The sequence below is a fragment of the Melopsittacus undulatus genome, chromosome 1, assembly GCF_012275295.1.
Source record: "Melopsittacus undulatus isolate bMelUnd1 chromosome 1, bMelUnd1.mat.Z, whole genome shotgun sequence".
Taxonomy (NCBI): Eukaryota; Metazoa; Chordata; class Aves; order Psittaciformes; family Psittaculidae; genus Melopsittacus; species Melopsittacus undulatus.
Genome location: NC_047527.1, coordinates 3575737 through 3592752, shown reverse-complemented (window position 1 = coordinate 3592752; position 17016 = coordinate 3575737). Strand labels below are relative to the sequence as shown.

Sequence of the window (17016 nt, the reverse complement as noted above, 5' to 3'; positions counted from 1 at the left end):
ATCTTAGAAGGTAGGTGCACTTTAGAACATCTGAACATATCTGTTGGATTGCCCCCTGCTTCAGTCTGGGGTCTTCAACGTATCTTCTGCATCTCTAATTCATATCAATTTCTGATTCATTAATTAGCATTGCTATGAGACCCATATAAAATCAAACATATTACAAACAACGGACAAAAGGGTAATAAGACAATTCATTTGAATATCAGTATCACTTTGGCTTACTTTTAAGGACCCGCTAAGGAAATTATTTTCATAGGCCAGACCTGAATCTGCAATTGAAGATCAATTTTTCTTACCATAATCAGCTTCTTAAACTATCTCCCAACCATCTTAGAGAGTGTGATAAAAGACTTAGGCAAAAGCTTTTACCTGTGGAAACTGCAGCCAGATCAGCCCTTGACTGAGACGGCGATGATTATGACGATGAACAGCAGAACAGCCAATGCAACAGAGAGAAGGCAGCACTTCATCTTCCTGGCTCGTAGCTAAGAGAAGAAAGACAAAATATATGGACTTTTAATGGGAAGATGGTGAATAAATCTATGAGGAAATGTTACTATATTTCCATTGGTAGACTACTTGAAAGAAATCAATACAACCTGGAAATTTTGTCTATTTTCTGGACTGACTCATCCTTCTGGACAATCCAGTGTTCCTTTTCATGAAAATCCCCCTTAAATACAATCACCCTCCCTTCACTACTTTCTTCTTGCTTAAATCTTTGTCACACTAGATTTCCAGACTCTGCTTGGAGGGCTGGACTTGGCTATTCAGTTTGGGTTTGGTCTGGGGGTGTCAAATCTGCTTTCTGGATGCCAGGAGAAGACTGTCTCCTGTGAGATAAAGAGGTCTCTCTTCACCCTGCTGTGCAATGAAATCCAGCCAAGAGATAAGGCAGGCTGCTTACAGTGAAGGCAAATGTATCTCCAGCATTAACCACCCTGATTTCCTTCAAATTAAGATATGGCAAAACAGATTCTACAGGGTTTTAATTTTGATGTCTGATTCTACTTAAACTCAGCAGCCTTCTGTAAACATTATGTTGTTTGTTCCCATTTAAAATCTTGTTCAGATAGTTCAATTTCTCTTCCTCCTTTTTGGGTGGATTAGAGGAACGGTTTCCATCATCCCACAGTGTCAATAATCCTCTTATCCAACACACACATGAAAAGTAACTTCAAAGAAACAGTTAACTCAGAATTTCTTCTTGAGACCAGATCAACTAGTCCTGCAGCCACCAGACCTGATACCACCATCTTGACAAGATAAATCAATTGCCTTTGTCCAGAGTTATTTGCCTTTCTTAAAACTGAAGCAGTACTCTCACAGGAGAAAACAACATAACTGTTGTTATGTACTTTTCCTTCCTTTCTTCCTCCAACTGCTGTAATAAGGTGTCCCAGTCTGCCTCAGATCTTTGGTCAACTGGTTTATACCAATTTGCACCACACTGCATTTCCCATAGAGACATAGTTCCCCAGCTGTTTTGTTTCACAGATATTTTGGTCTATTTCTTATGTTCTATAGATGTTTTGGACTCTTACACTATGACAGGAGACTCATCTCCATTGGTGATCCAAAGTACAGTGCTTCATTCCTTCATAACCCTTCCAAGGCCCATCCATGCAGAGCTGGAGAAGTATTTCCAGAAGGGAACTGTGATGCACGACCACAAACCAAAGTGGTGTATTTTTATCAAAATGTGGATTTCCAGATTGCTCTTTTTTAACAAATTTAAATGCTGTGCTATCCTGCATCCATAGCAGATAACCAGTGTTTCATTTTGGCTCTCCATTTACTTTTCAATTTATAGAATCACCGAATCATAGAATAGTTAGGGTTGGAAAGGACGTTAAAATCATTCAGTTCCAAACCCCTGCCATGGACAAAGACACCTCACACTAAACCATGTCACCCAAGGCTTCATCCAGCCTGGCCTGGAACACTGCCAGGGATGGAGCATTCACAACTTCCTTGGGGAACCCATCGCAGTGCCTCACTACACTCACAGTAAAGAACTTCTTCCTTAGATCCAATCTAAACTTCCCCTGTTGAAGTTTTAACCATCATCCCTTGTCCTGTCACTCCAGTCCCTGATGAAGAGTCCCTCCCCAGCATCCTTATAGGCCCCCTTTCGGACACTGGAAGCTGCTCTGAGGTCTCCAGGCAGCTTCTCTTCTCCAGGCTGAACAGCCCCAGTGTTCTCAGCAGGGGCTCCAGTTCCTGATCAATCTCGTGGCCTCGTTTGGACTTGTTCTAACAGTTCCATGTCCTATATGTTGAGGGCACCAGAACTGCACACAAAACTCACACAGAAATATTTTCATTTGGTTTGGAAAAAAACAGATGCTTTAAACAGATAATTCCATGCGCATGTGTTAAGAAGGATCTTTTTGCCAAGTATGATAGGAAGGAGTGCATTGAGAGACACTGTTCTCCACCTCCCCAAAACCCTACTTGGGCACAGCCATTCACCCACAGTTTTCAATCAGTCTGCTGTATCTCTTTGGCGACAATACAAGTATACAAGAGCTATGTCTTTTTAACAGATTATTTCACTTAGAAAGTGATGTTTCTTCATAGTGGCTCTGCACTTGCAGCCTTCATTTCTAGAGGGGTAACTACAATGCATTCTGAAAGCTGAGCGCATGAGATGACAGACCTGCTACAGCATCCTCTTTTGTTTTAACCCTGATAAATTACAGGCCAAATCAGGAAACCTGTGTGTCCAACTGCACCTAGATGTCCTTGTCCATATCTAAAGTGCCAGAGCCTTTGTCTGGTCAGCAGAGGATGCTAATGGGTCATTCAGCTTCCAGTAGCATTCTCAATTCTTCCTAGTGAGAGTTTCAAAGGCTGCAGTTACCATTTCACATGGCTTCTCCATCAGTCCCTTTGCAGAGAGACTCCCTTGTTTTGCCCCTTCTAGCACTGCAAAACCCCATTCACTCTTATTTTGCACTTTATGTAGTCTCATCCCCTCCCCTTTTTTTCTTGTTTTTAGGCAACATAAAGCTAGCATAAAATTCAACCATAAGCAGACTAATATGAGGGTATGAGAGATGCAGCCAAGCTTGTATTCTGGTATCTGGTTCACATTTTATGACCCTGTCCTGGCTGGTAAGTCAGGATAATGACTCCTGCTCTGTTTACAACATCTCTTAGTGGATTTACTATTACTGTCCTTCACAGCCATATAATCTGTTGCAGTAGTCTCCCGTTAATTCCTATTTCTTTCTTTACTTTATATTTCAGTTCTTTGTGTCACTTTAGTCTCCACTCATAAATTTGTACGTGCTAGAGGAACAGTAGAAACAGCAGCAGAGCCCTGCCTGATCTCACAAGCTTTCCTACACACACTGAGGAAGAGTAGCTGTATATCTCAGCTTCTTTTTGTCACCTGTATGAGCAAAAGGCAGCAGTTCCCCTCAAGGTACTGATGCACACACTGCATCAGGAAGGGCTATGCAAGCATCCCTTCACATACGACTTGATGCAAAGAGGCTCTTGTGACCCATTCCCTTCCCTTATCAAAGCAGAAAGATGTTAGCACAGAGGATGTTGGACAGATCGTTCTGCTCACCAGATAGGATCTGCAGACTATGGTTATTACAGAAATATACACCAATAAACCGTATACAAAATAACATTACATAGAGCAAACTCTGATTATTATCCCTTTTTTAGGATAACAGAATCTGGTTGCCAAACTGAGATGCTGTCTTAATGCCATCACTGTCAATCTTGAGGGAAGTTGGGAGACAAAATGAACATATCCCTACATCTTTAGTAATCCAAAGGCACCAACAAACAGTGGGAGCACATCAACATCAGAAACATGATCACTCAACAGCTAGAAATACTAGAGTTTGTGTTCCACATCTATGCACATATAGGCTGTATCTCGTTCCCCTCCCTCAAGCAGAATCTCTGCCTTATTCAATAAATAAGAGTATGATCAGGGGACTGAAGCACCTCCCATGTGAAGATAGGCTGAGAAAGTTGGAGCTGTTCAGCCTGGAGAAGAGAAGGCTGCGTGGAGATCTCAGAGGGGTTAGAGGGGGCCTACAGGGATGCTGGTGAGGGACTATTCATTAGGGACTGTAGTGATAGGACAAGGGGTAACGGGTTGAAACTTAAACAGCAGAGGTTTAGATTGGATATAAGGAAGAAGTTCTTCACTATGAGGGTTGTGAAGCACTGGAATGAGTTGCCCAGGGAGGTTGTGAATGCTCCATCCCTGGCAATGTTCAAGGCCAGGTTGGACAGGGCCTTGGGTGATATGGTTTAGTGTGAGGTGTCTCTGCCCATGGCAGGGGGGTTGGAACTGGATGATCTTCAGGTCCTTTCCAATCCAAACCATTCTATGATTCTATGATTCTAAATCAGTTATTATTATGCTACGTACATCATGAATGTGGGAGTTCACATTCACATGAGATCATGCAAACCTTTCACTTGATATAAAAGTCCTAGTTTTTCCCCATGGGAGTTCCATGACAGCTGAATTATACAATTAATACTTCCCATACCTAATATAAATGCAGAAATTGGTTTATGTTTGTTCTAAACCAAAGAACAAGAGACACATGACAATAGCAGAAGTATAGCTGTTCTCAAGAGAACTCCAATTCACCAATGTGATTCATGATGCCATCACTTGAATCAAGGTTAATCTACACCTACATGGAAATGGTAAACCTGTAACAGGATCATTTCTCACCAGGGCAAGTTCCTTACTGCCCTAAAACAGATATTACTAGGTTTCAGATGCAAAATTACTATTTTCAGAACAAAAAAGTCACAGCCACAAAAAATGTAAGGAGCAAAAAACCCCCAAAACCTACAAAAACCCAAACCACCTATAAAATGAATAATTTATTTTATAAGATAATTCTTCCTGAGCTTTGCATTTTTATACCATTTCCCACACATCTGACTAATCCACAGTTGCTTTCAGTCGTCTTTTTCCAGCTCCCTCTCCTTTTACCTGCTTTCTTTTACACTGTGCATTAATGTTACTCCCTATTCTCCTTGACTTTCCTGGTCTCCAGCACAGGAAGCTTTGAGGCACTGTGACCTCCCTTCAGCTCCTCCAACCTACACCCATTGTTCTTTTCAGAAGTAACATAATTTTTCTCAGCATCTCCCACTTGAATCATAGAATCACAGACTGGTTTGGGTTGGAAAGGACCTTAAGATCATCCAGTTCCAACCCCACTGCCATGGGCAAGGCCACTTCACTCTAGACCATGTGAAGACCACTTGTAGCATACTTAGAAGCTTACCAACGACATGCTTAGAACTATGGACTCTTCATTAGGAACTGTAGCGAGAGGACAAGAGGTGATGGTTTCAAACTTAAACAGGGGAAGTTCAGGTTAGATCTAAGGAAGAAGTTCTTTACTGTGAGGGTGGTGAGGCACCGGCACAAGCCGCCCAGAGAAGTGATGAATGCGCCATACCTGACAGTGTTCAAGGCCAGGTTGGACAGAGCCTTGGGTGACATGGTCTAGTGTGAGGTATCCCTGCCCATGGCAGGGGGTTGGAACTGGAGGATCTTGAAGTCCTTTCCAACCCAAACCATTCTATGATTCTATGATTCTTAGACTATTGGCACAACAGAGGTATCGAGAGTTGGTGTATACTCTTGGTACGAACTGAATTTTGAGGGTCTTCCCTCAAACTTCAAAGTAGTATCAATGGAAAAACGAGCATATAAGGGGTTTTATTTTCAGACACTTAAGGGTTTTGCCAAACACTCCTAAAGGTCACAAACTGTTTTTCCAGTTTTTTTCCTACTAAGTTGCAAAGCTCTGTCCACATACAAGAAGCACAAGAATTTAACAAAATTTCCTTAAAAACATGTTCCTTCCAGGGAAACACGGTTCCCCAAACACCATTTTGGAAAACATTTACTCCTTTTAGCTACCCCTTCAAATGAGTATCAAAACTGAGATACAGAAATCAATGCAACAACTAAAATTTCAGGCTAGATTTTGGACAAGTTGAAAGGTACCAGGAAGCATTATCTTCTGCTGGAAAATGTATGAGAAATAATTATAAGCAGTGCTATCTGATTTCCTTTTAATTATATGAGCTTATTCTGAAACTTGGTATGCTGTTGCACTGCTCTGGTTTTATAGCTATTTCCCAACCTGTTATAAGCCCATTTCCCATAACACCTAGAATTTGTTGATTAAATTGGAGCTAATCTATTTTCATTGTGAGCATTTTCCCAAGATGAAAAGAAAACAGCTTGGGACAAAACCCCCTAATCCTGTAGTAAGACATAATGGCTTTTTGCAGTTATTTTTTGCTAGGCTCTCAGGGTTTTTTAGTAAAACGTTAGAGGTACAGATATATCTTAATCCTGACAGAGGCTCTTTAAACACACATGTGAAATAGGAGTGAAAAGCAGGGAAGGAACGAGCAAGGCTACTTAAGGACACAGCTGAGATGCAGTTTATATTGACAGGCAAACTGGATATGATTGAGCCTAGAAGAAAGCTTTCCCTCTTTGTTTCCTAAAAATAAACTTTATTTTACAGCCTAGAAGATGCTTATTTCTTGGGGGTGACATGTGAAATATTGGAAGACATTTTCATTATGTCACAACAGATAGTTAAGTAATTACAAACTATTAAAGCCCATTAAAGCCCCAGGCCCAGAAAAGCAAGTTTCATCATGGAAACTCCTAAGCAAATGCATTTATACAGAGGAAAGACATGTTTTCTTGCTATGGATTTGAAAGCTAGTTGGGGCAAAGCATAAGTAATAATAGCAGAGGCTTGAGGAAATTATTTTTCCTGTATTTATATAGAATAGGAAAAAACAATGTTAAGCATTTGATTTGTGTATGGAAAAGCAGCATTGTGCTTTCCTACCCCCAATGGATTAGTTACACTGTAAACTGCTAGGCAGGAGGTTAAGATTTCATAAGTGGGTCTATTAAGGAGACAGAAAGTCCTAGAAACAGGCATTTTAATTCAGGCAGGGATCTGTACTAGAACAGCTGCTCTATTCTGGCAATCTCATAGCATACAACACCCCTTCAGAGTAGAGACATACCCTTCAATTCCATGGTTTTGGCATTTTCTAGGTCTCCTGCAGGACAAAAGCATTGGGAAGGCTGGTATCATTAGGTAAATTAATGTCATCAATATCCCATCTTCCTACTCCCCGTTTCTGTTCCTATCCTTTAGACAGGGATAAGGATGATGGATAGCAGAGAAAGAGCATCATATTAGATGGTTAACCCAAGACCATGTGTCTTTGTTCTTCATCTTGCAATAACAAATAACATGAGCATTTGATATATCCTGGGCTTTTCAGTTAGGTTGTATGGACAAGAACCTGTTTCCGAGGGGAGGAGGTCCATTTTTCAGTCACTATTTCTTAAATAGGTTAAAAAAGGCAGAAAGCTAATCCATTGTCTATACCTAAAGACTTATTATGATGACCCATTTTTACCTACATGAATGCTTACGTGTATTTTAAACACAGCTTTAAATGATGAACAAATCATGAAGCATTTTCCAACAGAGTCAGTGTTACAAGAACTTCTGCAAGTACAATTCCGTTACTTGAGCAAAGAAACTATTGAAGATTTATCTTCTATGGAGATCTATTTCCTGCAAACCCATCCAGCAAATGAAACACCAAAATGATTGAATTTAGAAACCACACAGTAACAGCCTCCAGTTATCAGGTCAGGTTCTTTTAAGGGCCTCTACAGGGATATGAAAACCCACCATGATTAATTTTCAAGTACTGTTTCCTTCATTGTAAGCTTAACAAATCCATTTGACACAAAATGGTACATTTTATATGCAAATCTCTGTACAGAGAGTTTTGTGACATTAAAGAGGTTCATACAATTTTGTTCACCCTGCCCTAAGAGGTCATTTGGAATTGCATGAAGGCATTTGTCTATGCCCTTAATATGCATTTTGAAAGCTAATTTGAGGTCTGCTGGATTGAGAACCCAGGTCCTTAATTATGTTTGGATGTGCCTATGCAAAGATGGTATTATGAATCTCACACTACTGTCATCCCAATATACACCAGCAGAAGCTCTGCTGAAGGCTATAGAGTTCTCATGGGGGACAAAAGGAAATATTGGAGTAACACAGAAGAAACTCAGACCTTGTAGTTGTGTGTTTACCCCCAAGTATTATGTATTAAGCATAGAGCAGGGAAAAAATCACCTTACACTTGCATCAGTGTTTTCATCATTATGATTTTTGTTTTATATTCCATTTACATTGATAAGGCACTTCGATAAGTCATACACAATCCTCTCTGATGAGAGAATAAACACACTTTGTTATTGCAGGGGAACTGAGGAATATGACCTTTAACGTGTGTACAAATTAAAATGCACTGACCAAATATGATGACCTTTATGGTAAAGCTTCCTTATAGAGTAACAATGAATTTGCCATCAAATATCACTGCTTCTGCAGACGTGCTAGAAAAGGCCAGTAATATCATTAAGCACTTTTAGTGTTTTTAAATGAGAACGAAGCAGACAAGCTGCATCTGAGTAAAACCCACAAGATATGAGAGCAATAGGAAAAGGCCATCCCTCACCACCAAGGAAATAGCACTTTGCTTATCACATTGTTTGTGTCTTTGCTTCCCCATCATTTGGACTGATTTCAAACTTTCCCTTATGATGCTCTATGTATTTGACACTTCCCACTAATTCTATGCAGTCGTCCCATTCCCCATAAACCATTTCCTCATTCCTTTCTTATTCATTTATCTTCTTTGCATATACTCCAGGTGAAGCCAACTGCTACCAATCAGTATGGTTCCTCAGAACACCTTATTGTAAGACTATTTTCTGTTGCATAGCTATTTAGCAAGTGATAACTATTCGGGATTACATAGAATCATACAATGGTTTCTGTTGGAAAGGACCTTAGTGCCACAGCCAGGGAAGCCTCCAACTGGACCATATTGCCCAAGACCCCATCTAACCTGGCCTTGAACACCATCAGGAATGGAGCATTCACCACTTCTTTGGGCAACCTAATCCAGTGCCTCAGCACCCTCACAGTAAAGAACTTCTTCCTTGTATCTAACCTGAACTTCCCCTCTCAGTTTGAACCCATCACCCCTTGTCCTATCACTACAGTCCCTGATGAAGAGTCCCTCTCCAGCATCCTTGCTGGAGACATTTTATATGCCTGCAGTTGACCTCAAGTTATTTAATTTAAATGAAAATACTATAGCTATATTGAGGGAGAAAACTATCGAAAAGTTGAAAGTATCCCACCCTGAAAAAGGTAATGCAAACCTTTTTTCTAGTGACAAAGATGGAGAATGTGAGGAGGAATAGAGAGAAAGGAGTTTGCCCCATCAGTGAGGGTGCCCATTTTAGTGTTTCTAGGAGATTTGGTTCAGCTTGGGAAAGAGATTACTTGTCTCAACCCCTGGTTCATGTACACTCAAGACCAGGTTGGACAGAGTCTCGGGTGACAGGGTTTAGTGTGAGCTCTCCCTGCCCATGGCAGGGGGTTGGAACTATGACCTTAAGCTCCTTTCCAACCTAAACTATTCTATGACTAGTTCAAAATCCAAGCTGATTTTCACCATCTGCAATAGGATGAGGATAGTAGCACAATGTTTTCTGTGCTGGTTTGCCTAGAAGCTGACAGGGGCTGACGTTAAGCCTGTATGCACGGATTTAATTGCTGCATTTTCTAACTTCTGAATGCTTGAATTAGCAACCCTAATATTCCCTTAATATACTTGGGGTTTTAATGGCTGAGACATCATTTGTAATAGCACATGATAATGGCTTACATTTCTATCATGTCTTTCAAGGCAACAGACCTCCGATGTGATTTACAAATTCACTATAAAGAGGATTATTTTCTTTCCCCAGCACTTGAATGAAGCCACCTACCTCTGGCAGCTGTTTAAATTCTACATAGCAAATCTAGGCATCAGTCTAAAGCAGGTAATGGCTATTGTGTGTACCCAAAACACCACAGAGCCTGCATGTTCTCAAACAGAATCCGTCCAAGGTAGCAAAGCAAACATCCTTATACTTCTGCAGAAACCACCTTGAGATGCAGAACAGCCCCACACAGAGACTTAACTCCTCCAGCAATTCAAACCCAGAAACACAATTGCAAGAGAGCAGAGAATGATTCAACCACATCAAGGCAGTGATGTGCTCAGAGAGAGGCTTTGTGCTGAGATGTGCTTATCATTTAGGTTATATTATCTTATGAATGGTATCTTACTTGGCTGGACTGGCAGTCACAGACCTTGCGTCACTGTGTTGCTGATCTCAATCCTCTGAGTCCAGTTCAAACAGCTTTCAACCTGTCTTACATTATCAGTTCTTCTGTGAGGAAGTCATAGGAGCCAATGCAGAAAGCATTAATTATAGAACCAGCTGAGGAAAAATACTTGGGGTCCCTAAATTGTCTCCTTTTGCCAATAACAACTAGATCAAACTTTGCGCAAGCTTCTAAAGACCACAGCCAAAGAAAGTATATAGTCTGGCTCAATTCCATTAGTGTTAATGAAACTACTTCAGTGCACTCTTATAAGATTCTGATCCAAAGGAGTTAATAATTTCTATTTAGTGCCATGGGGATAGCTATATGCAACTTTTGCAGTTAAAAAGTCTACTAAAAATAAAATGCTTGGTAAAGGGGTGGAGCATCAGTGCCTCACCACCCCAACAGTAAAGAATTTCTTCCTTATATCCAATCTAAATTTCTCCTATTTAAGTTTGAACCCCTTTAAGTTTTGAACCCCATGTCCTATCACTACAGTCCCTAACAAAGAGTCCCTCCTCAGCATCAATATAGGCCCCATTCAGATACTGGAAGGCTGTTATGAGGTCTCTAAGCAGCCTTCTCTTCTCCAGACCATCATTAATGTCAGTCCTATTCCAGTAGTATCTCTACTACTGCTAAACCACTACCATCATTAGCAAGTCAGCAGTGATTCACACGCATAAACTATCATGCGTTACATCATAGTGCTGTAGAGCAGAGTTAACTTCTGCTGCACTGAACACTAAATGGATCTCTAAACATGGCAAATAGGGTTTTTCTGGTACTGAAGTCAAAATAGCTTAGAGAAAAAAACATGTTCCAATAACAAGATTAACAAAATGTTCCTTAAAAAAGAAACCCCAAGAGGATGACCGTGTTTTGTAACCAAGAATACTATTAAAGCTCATGATTTTTCCTCCCAAACATGCTATTTTTCACCAGTTTACAGGCATCCACCATGTCACTGCTGCTCCTTTGCAGACTACTCTGGAGCAAAGTGCTAAGCAGCAGTGAGTAAATTAAACTGAGACCAGGCATGAAAATCTTACTTGTGAAAAGTAACAAATTGTGTGTTAGGAGCTCAAGGAATACACACCTCCACACTGCGCCTAAGACAGCATAGATACACAGGCAGACTGAAAGCTATTTTACAGCTTCTTAACCCCATATAGAGCTATATGTGAGTCTTCACATACTTAAAGAATATCTCTCATAGAGACGAGCTGAATCTTCAACTGCCAAATCAGCAACATTAAAGGACAAAGGATATTTCCTTTTTATTACTTATTAGTGCCTGTCACAAGAATAATAGAATCATAGAATGGTTTGGGTTGGAAAGGACCTTAAGATCATCCAGTTCCAACCCTCTTGCCATGGACAGGGACACCTCACACTAAATCAAGTCACCCAAGGCTCTGTCCAACCTGGCCTTGCACACTGGCGGGGACGGAGCATTTATCACTTCTTTTGGCAAAGAAGAGGTGAACAAAGTCACATCTAATGTAATACTAGTGAAACTAAGAAGAAATAGCACTGCCTCCATATCATTTGATAAATGGGACAGAGTTAAATCTGAGGCAGCATGATTTTCTGTAGAAGCCATGAAGAATTGGTTAGACTATCAAAATTTCTGATCACAACTTTTGTTTAAACCCAAACAAATTCTTCAAGGTCTGAATAGTATTTTTACTCTCTGTGATTTTTATTTTCACATTGCTCCATGAGCTTTCAGTTTTCTGTTGGGTTAAATGCACAAATGGCACGATGTAGCCCAAGTCAATGCTGCGCTTCTGGCTCCATGAGAAAGCACAAAGTAATGGAAAGGTTTGTGTGAAACAGTATTCTGCTGAGGTTCTCTGCTCAGTTTTGCAGATGGAGATTCAGGGAAAGTCAAACAAAGAGCAAAGTTCAGGACTCATAAGAACACCATTCAAATATAATGACCATTAAAAAAGATCCAAAACAGTAAGCAATGCAGAAAATTGTACAGATAGATACAGTGCCTATGCTTCCCTTTCTCATTAAACTGTAATGTGATCTTTCATAGGTCATTTAACTTCTTTGTTCCTTAATCTCCTCTTTTACAAAATTAGGGATAACAGAATTATAGAACGGTTTGGGTTGGAAAGGACCTTAAGACCACCCAGTTCCAACCCCCTGTCATGGGAAGGACCCCTCACACTAGACCATGCCACCCAAGGCTACGTCCAGCATTGGCATTTACCACTTCTTCAGGCACCCTGTTCTAGTGCCTCACCACCCTCACAGTAAAGAGCTTCTTCCTTATACCCAACCTGAACTTCCCCTAAAGTTACTTTGTTAAAGCAGATGTTACTTCATTGAAGAAAAAAATAGGGACACCTGATGATGGGTCTCATTATTTGCTAAGATCAACACTTAAACACTTGGTTATTTTTTAGTATCCATTTTGTATATGAATGGGATTTTCTCTGCCTTTTAAGTAAACCAGTTCAGCCATTTCTAAGATTAAACACTTTAACATCTTCCTGGATGCTAGCACTTTAATTATGTAGTCACACAATAGAGTTGTGGGTATGTCATCAGAGGAATAACATGTAGTCCTTTCCTTCATCCCTAGAACAACAATGTGGAGTACTCTGCAACATTATTCTTACATACATTTCCTAAACTGTAGTTTACTCTGAGCTAAGCTAAAACGAACAATGCCTGATACGAGAACTGACAATGATCACAGCTCTAAACATTTTACTGTTCATCAGCTCCTCGCAATAACACGGTATTCAGAAACCCGCTGCATTATTCACTGCCATCAAAACAGTGTTTCCTGCATCTATGTCAAAATCCTTGTGTATGTACAAATTGTAATGGATTCTGAATAAAAGGGATCATTATTACAAACAATGGAATATCAGCATTGCTTCACAAATGGCCTCGGAGCCTGACCCTGCCTGTCAGAATCGTAACCCCCATCTCTAGGCCCATTCTAGTCAGTACTGCCAAGACAGGAATGTTTATGTGAAGTATGTAGTAATAATTTGACTGTGATAGACAACATAATAGAGCTCTGTGAATGTCACAAAGCACAGTGCCAACAGTCAAGCCTATTGAGCATATCCATTACCAGCAGCAGTGAGAGGACGATCGACAAAGGAAAGAATTAAATGAAATTATGAGTCTTTAAGGGCAAAACCAAAAATAGCTTTAATGGTCAAGTTTTACCTCATTGCAAGGATGAAAGGGGGAAGAAAGCAACAAAATCTACTAAAGCCACTCTATCTTTGTACATATATGTTTGATTTTTGTTACAGTGACAATGTGCAGCCAGTTTGCAAGGTTCATGTTAGAAAGAACATCTATCCCATGATGTGTAAAGGAAAAAAACCAAACACTTGTAAACATTTCCTCCAATGAACAAGACAGCAGAGAGGTGGTAAAACCAGGGGCATTTAGCCAAAAGACAATATGCCATTCAACTATACCTAACCTAACCTGGCAACTAAGCTAAGTTTAGAAAGGCTTTATGTAGTTCAGTTTCTTATGATACTGCTTTCTTAAAGATACACTGGGTAGTTCTTCCAAGCTGCTGAGAAGGTGATGATATAAATCAGTTCCCAGGATACGGCTTATCCATAAATCCTCCCAAACTCACCTACAAATCCTCCGAAACTCCTAAAACCTGAATGACTGGTTTGAAGCTCTCAGAAAGTTTCTAAAGCAGTTCTGAGTGTTTCCACCTCAACTGAAACCCATGGGGGTTTTGCACTGATGCTATTTGGAGGACAATTTAAGGATGCCTCCAGAGAGGTTCCGCTTGTGGAATCTTCTGAGGTGAACAGTGAAGAAACCAGATATATCTGAAGGCTCTGCAGAAGCGAAGGGAACCTCTGAACTTGTCAAGCTTCTCAGCCTTTTTATACATGCAGCTGATCAAAGCTTTTAGTCCTCCATTCCTTTTCTCCTGGCATCTGTGACAAGAGCTTAAATAGTTGAGCTCTACATGGGCAAAAAAAAAACATATAGATATCCGTGTGGGTGTATATATATTTCCCCCTTTCTGCTTGTCAAAGTCTCTGTACTTAACATATTAATTTACTGAGTTCAACTTTTTAATGCTAGCTCCTTTAAGTCATTACAGCTCCTTTCTTCATTATAATCCTCTTATTTGGTAATCAGTCTGAGTCTGCCTGTATATTCTAAGAACATTGCAAAGTTTCTGGTGGAGATCAAGGAAAGTTTTTCTCTTGCTCTACTTCACTAACTCCAACTTATTATTAGTCAATAGTTTGGTGTGATACTTAGGTTACAGTCTTTTCAATGCACTTCTCTGTTTCTTGCGTTGCCCTTTATGAAGAGAAATGTTACTTCTCTTTTACATGCATCATGGCTATTGAAAGTTGACCAGCAGAGAGCTAGAGGAATTAAAGTAGATATGGCAAAGATCACAATAGCTACTGTAATGTGCTTCAACTGGAAGAACGACCAACAGACCCTTCTCTTGAGTGAGTCACTCCTAAAATTGGCCATAATGCATTTCTTAATACTCTTAATTATTTGACATTCAAGACTGTCTTTGCACAAGAGATCTGAGAACATGAACTTATCTCAGTACACCAGGCAGCTATTACAGCATGAGAAACAAACTTCCAGTCACCTCTGACTCAGGTTTCTATTTCTAAAGATAAATAAATCTACCCCTCACCATTACCAGCCTTCCTGCTGTTCATTATATGTACTTTAAAAGGCAGACAAATCATTAATGCAGCCAACATCATATCTCAGTTCGAATGTATCAAAGGAAAGTCCTCATAATCCCTTTGCATCTCAGCTATGGGGCACAGTAAAACTCACTGAAGCAATGGTAAACAACAGACTCTTAAGAGAAGTTTAACAGTTCTGCTATTTCCTCTGTGATCTTGCAAACCCTACTTAAAGACAGAACTTCATTTATCCATTCAGAACAAAAAGCTGTAGACAGCAAGCTGCTTTTCCTTCATTCTCAAACCTAATGCTCAGTGGGGCAGGAGGGAGAAAGATGAAGAAAAGCAGTTGGCATAAGGGCAGTCCCACATCAACTAATCTCTGCAGCAAATTAATTAAACAATTACATTAGCCAAGCAGTCACTTCTGACATGGCAGAGCTGACATTAATTGTGCCACAATCAAGATAGTAATTCAGGTTAATTGGATTTCCACTGTCAGCAGCTATCAGCTTGTTTCAATATGCTGCTGTCATTTAAGAATAATTAATCATGGATGACTTTATTGCATGGCACGGGTTGACAGCTGATGGTGTGGGGACGCTTGACAAAGTTGGTGGTTGCTGTAGGCCTCCTGAATAGGAAAGCTGGTTTCCTTTGTAGAGATTATTCTGCTGACACTACATACTGAGACCCAAAAATGTGCAACGTAAAGTGTTGAGACAGTGATATTTGCTGACTCTTGCACACATAGAATCATAGCATAGTTAAGGTTGGAAAAGACCTTAAGATCATCTAGTTCCAAACCCCTGCTGTGGGCAGGGATGCCTCACATTAGACCATGTCGCCCAAGGCTCATGCAGAGAGAAAAAGAGTGGGCTGGAGAAAGAAACAGCCATTCCCATTGAAATAGCACTGCAAAAGGTCAGAGGGATGTGCATGTTCCACTGCAGCCTTCAGGCACAAACTTATTGTTTGGCTATTGCTACAGCGACAAAGGATTCGATAATACAACAGTTCACATGCTGTAAGAGCTGAAATGCCAAGCTCGAGCTAGTGTTATTTGCTTTTCTTCATTCATAATAGGCCATTACTTTGGTTAACATCTGATAATATAATTTATTCATTATTGCCAGAATGTCTGCAAAAAATGTCAAGGAACTTATGAAGCCAAGTGTTTATTTATTAATAACTTGGAAAAAAAAAGGGTGAAGAAACTGTTGTGGGGAAGCGGGGGATAAAGCTAAAAACTAAAGCATAAGATGAAAATAACTTAGTGTTCCATAAGGAGTAGTTGGAATGCATTATATTCCTTAAAAACAAAAGGCAATTTAAACTTCAGGAAAGAAAAGGCTTAACACCAAGCTCTATTAGACTGTGTAATTATTTCCCAGGGGGGAAAGATACATATGTATTTAAAATTAAAGTACAATTTTAGATCATTCATGACAGAGTGATAAAAAAAAACCTATCAGAAGTGGCAACACTATTTTGATAGGTGGACAGAGAAAAGTTTTTATCAGGAATATGACAAATTTATTGTGCAACAACTGGGAACCAGTTCTAGATGGATGGAGTACAAAGGATCACAGGATCACAGAATGGTTTGGGTTGGAAAGGACCTGAAGACCATCCAGTTCCAACCCCTGCCATGGGCAAGGACCCCTCACACCAGACCACGTTGTCCAAGGTCCTGTACAACCTGGCCTTGAACACTGGCAGGGATGGAGCATTCACCACCTCTCTGGGCAACCCATTCCAGTGCCTCAGCACCCTCACAGTACAGAACTTCTTCCTTATATTCAACCTGAACTTCCCCTGCTTAAGTTTAAAAGGAAAATTAGACACCATGGCTGATGAGTTTGTCTCCTTCCTTTTTCAGCAAAATACTGGACAGAAGACCAGCTTGTGCACTAAAACAACAGCACAAATTGAAGATACTTTAGTGCTGTCACTCAGAGAAGCCCTATTTAGGATGAAGCATCCATTAACCAAAGCAGGAGAGGATGCCATTTATTATGACCTCT

General features: G+C 40.2%; 1 protein-coding gene across 2 annotated transcripts in view; it reads right to left on the bottom strand.

Annotated features, from left to right (window-relative positions):
• TSNARE1 (t-SNARE domain containing 1) overlaps window positions 1–17016 on the bottom strand; it is a 380410-nt gene that overhangs the window by 67448 nt on the left and 295946 nt on the right. For both annotated transcript variants that reach the window (XM_034063960.1, XM_034063963.1), the window contains exon 10: window positions 373–488. In XM_034063960.1, the coding sequence (XP_033919851.1) occupies window positions 393–488 (96 nt within the window). In that variant the 3' untranslated portion in view covers window positions 373–392. The remainder of the gene's footprint in view (window positions 1–372; window positions 489–17016) is intronic.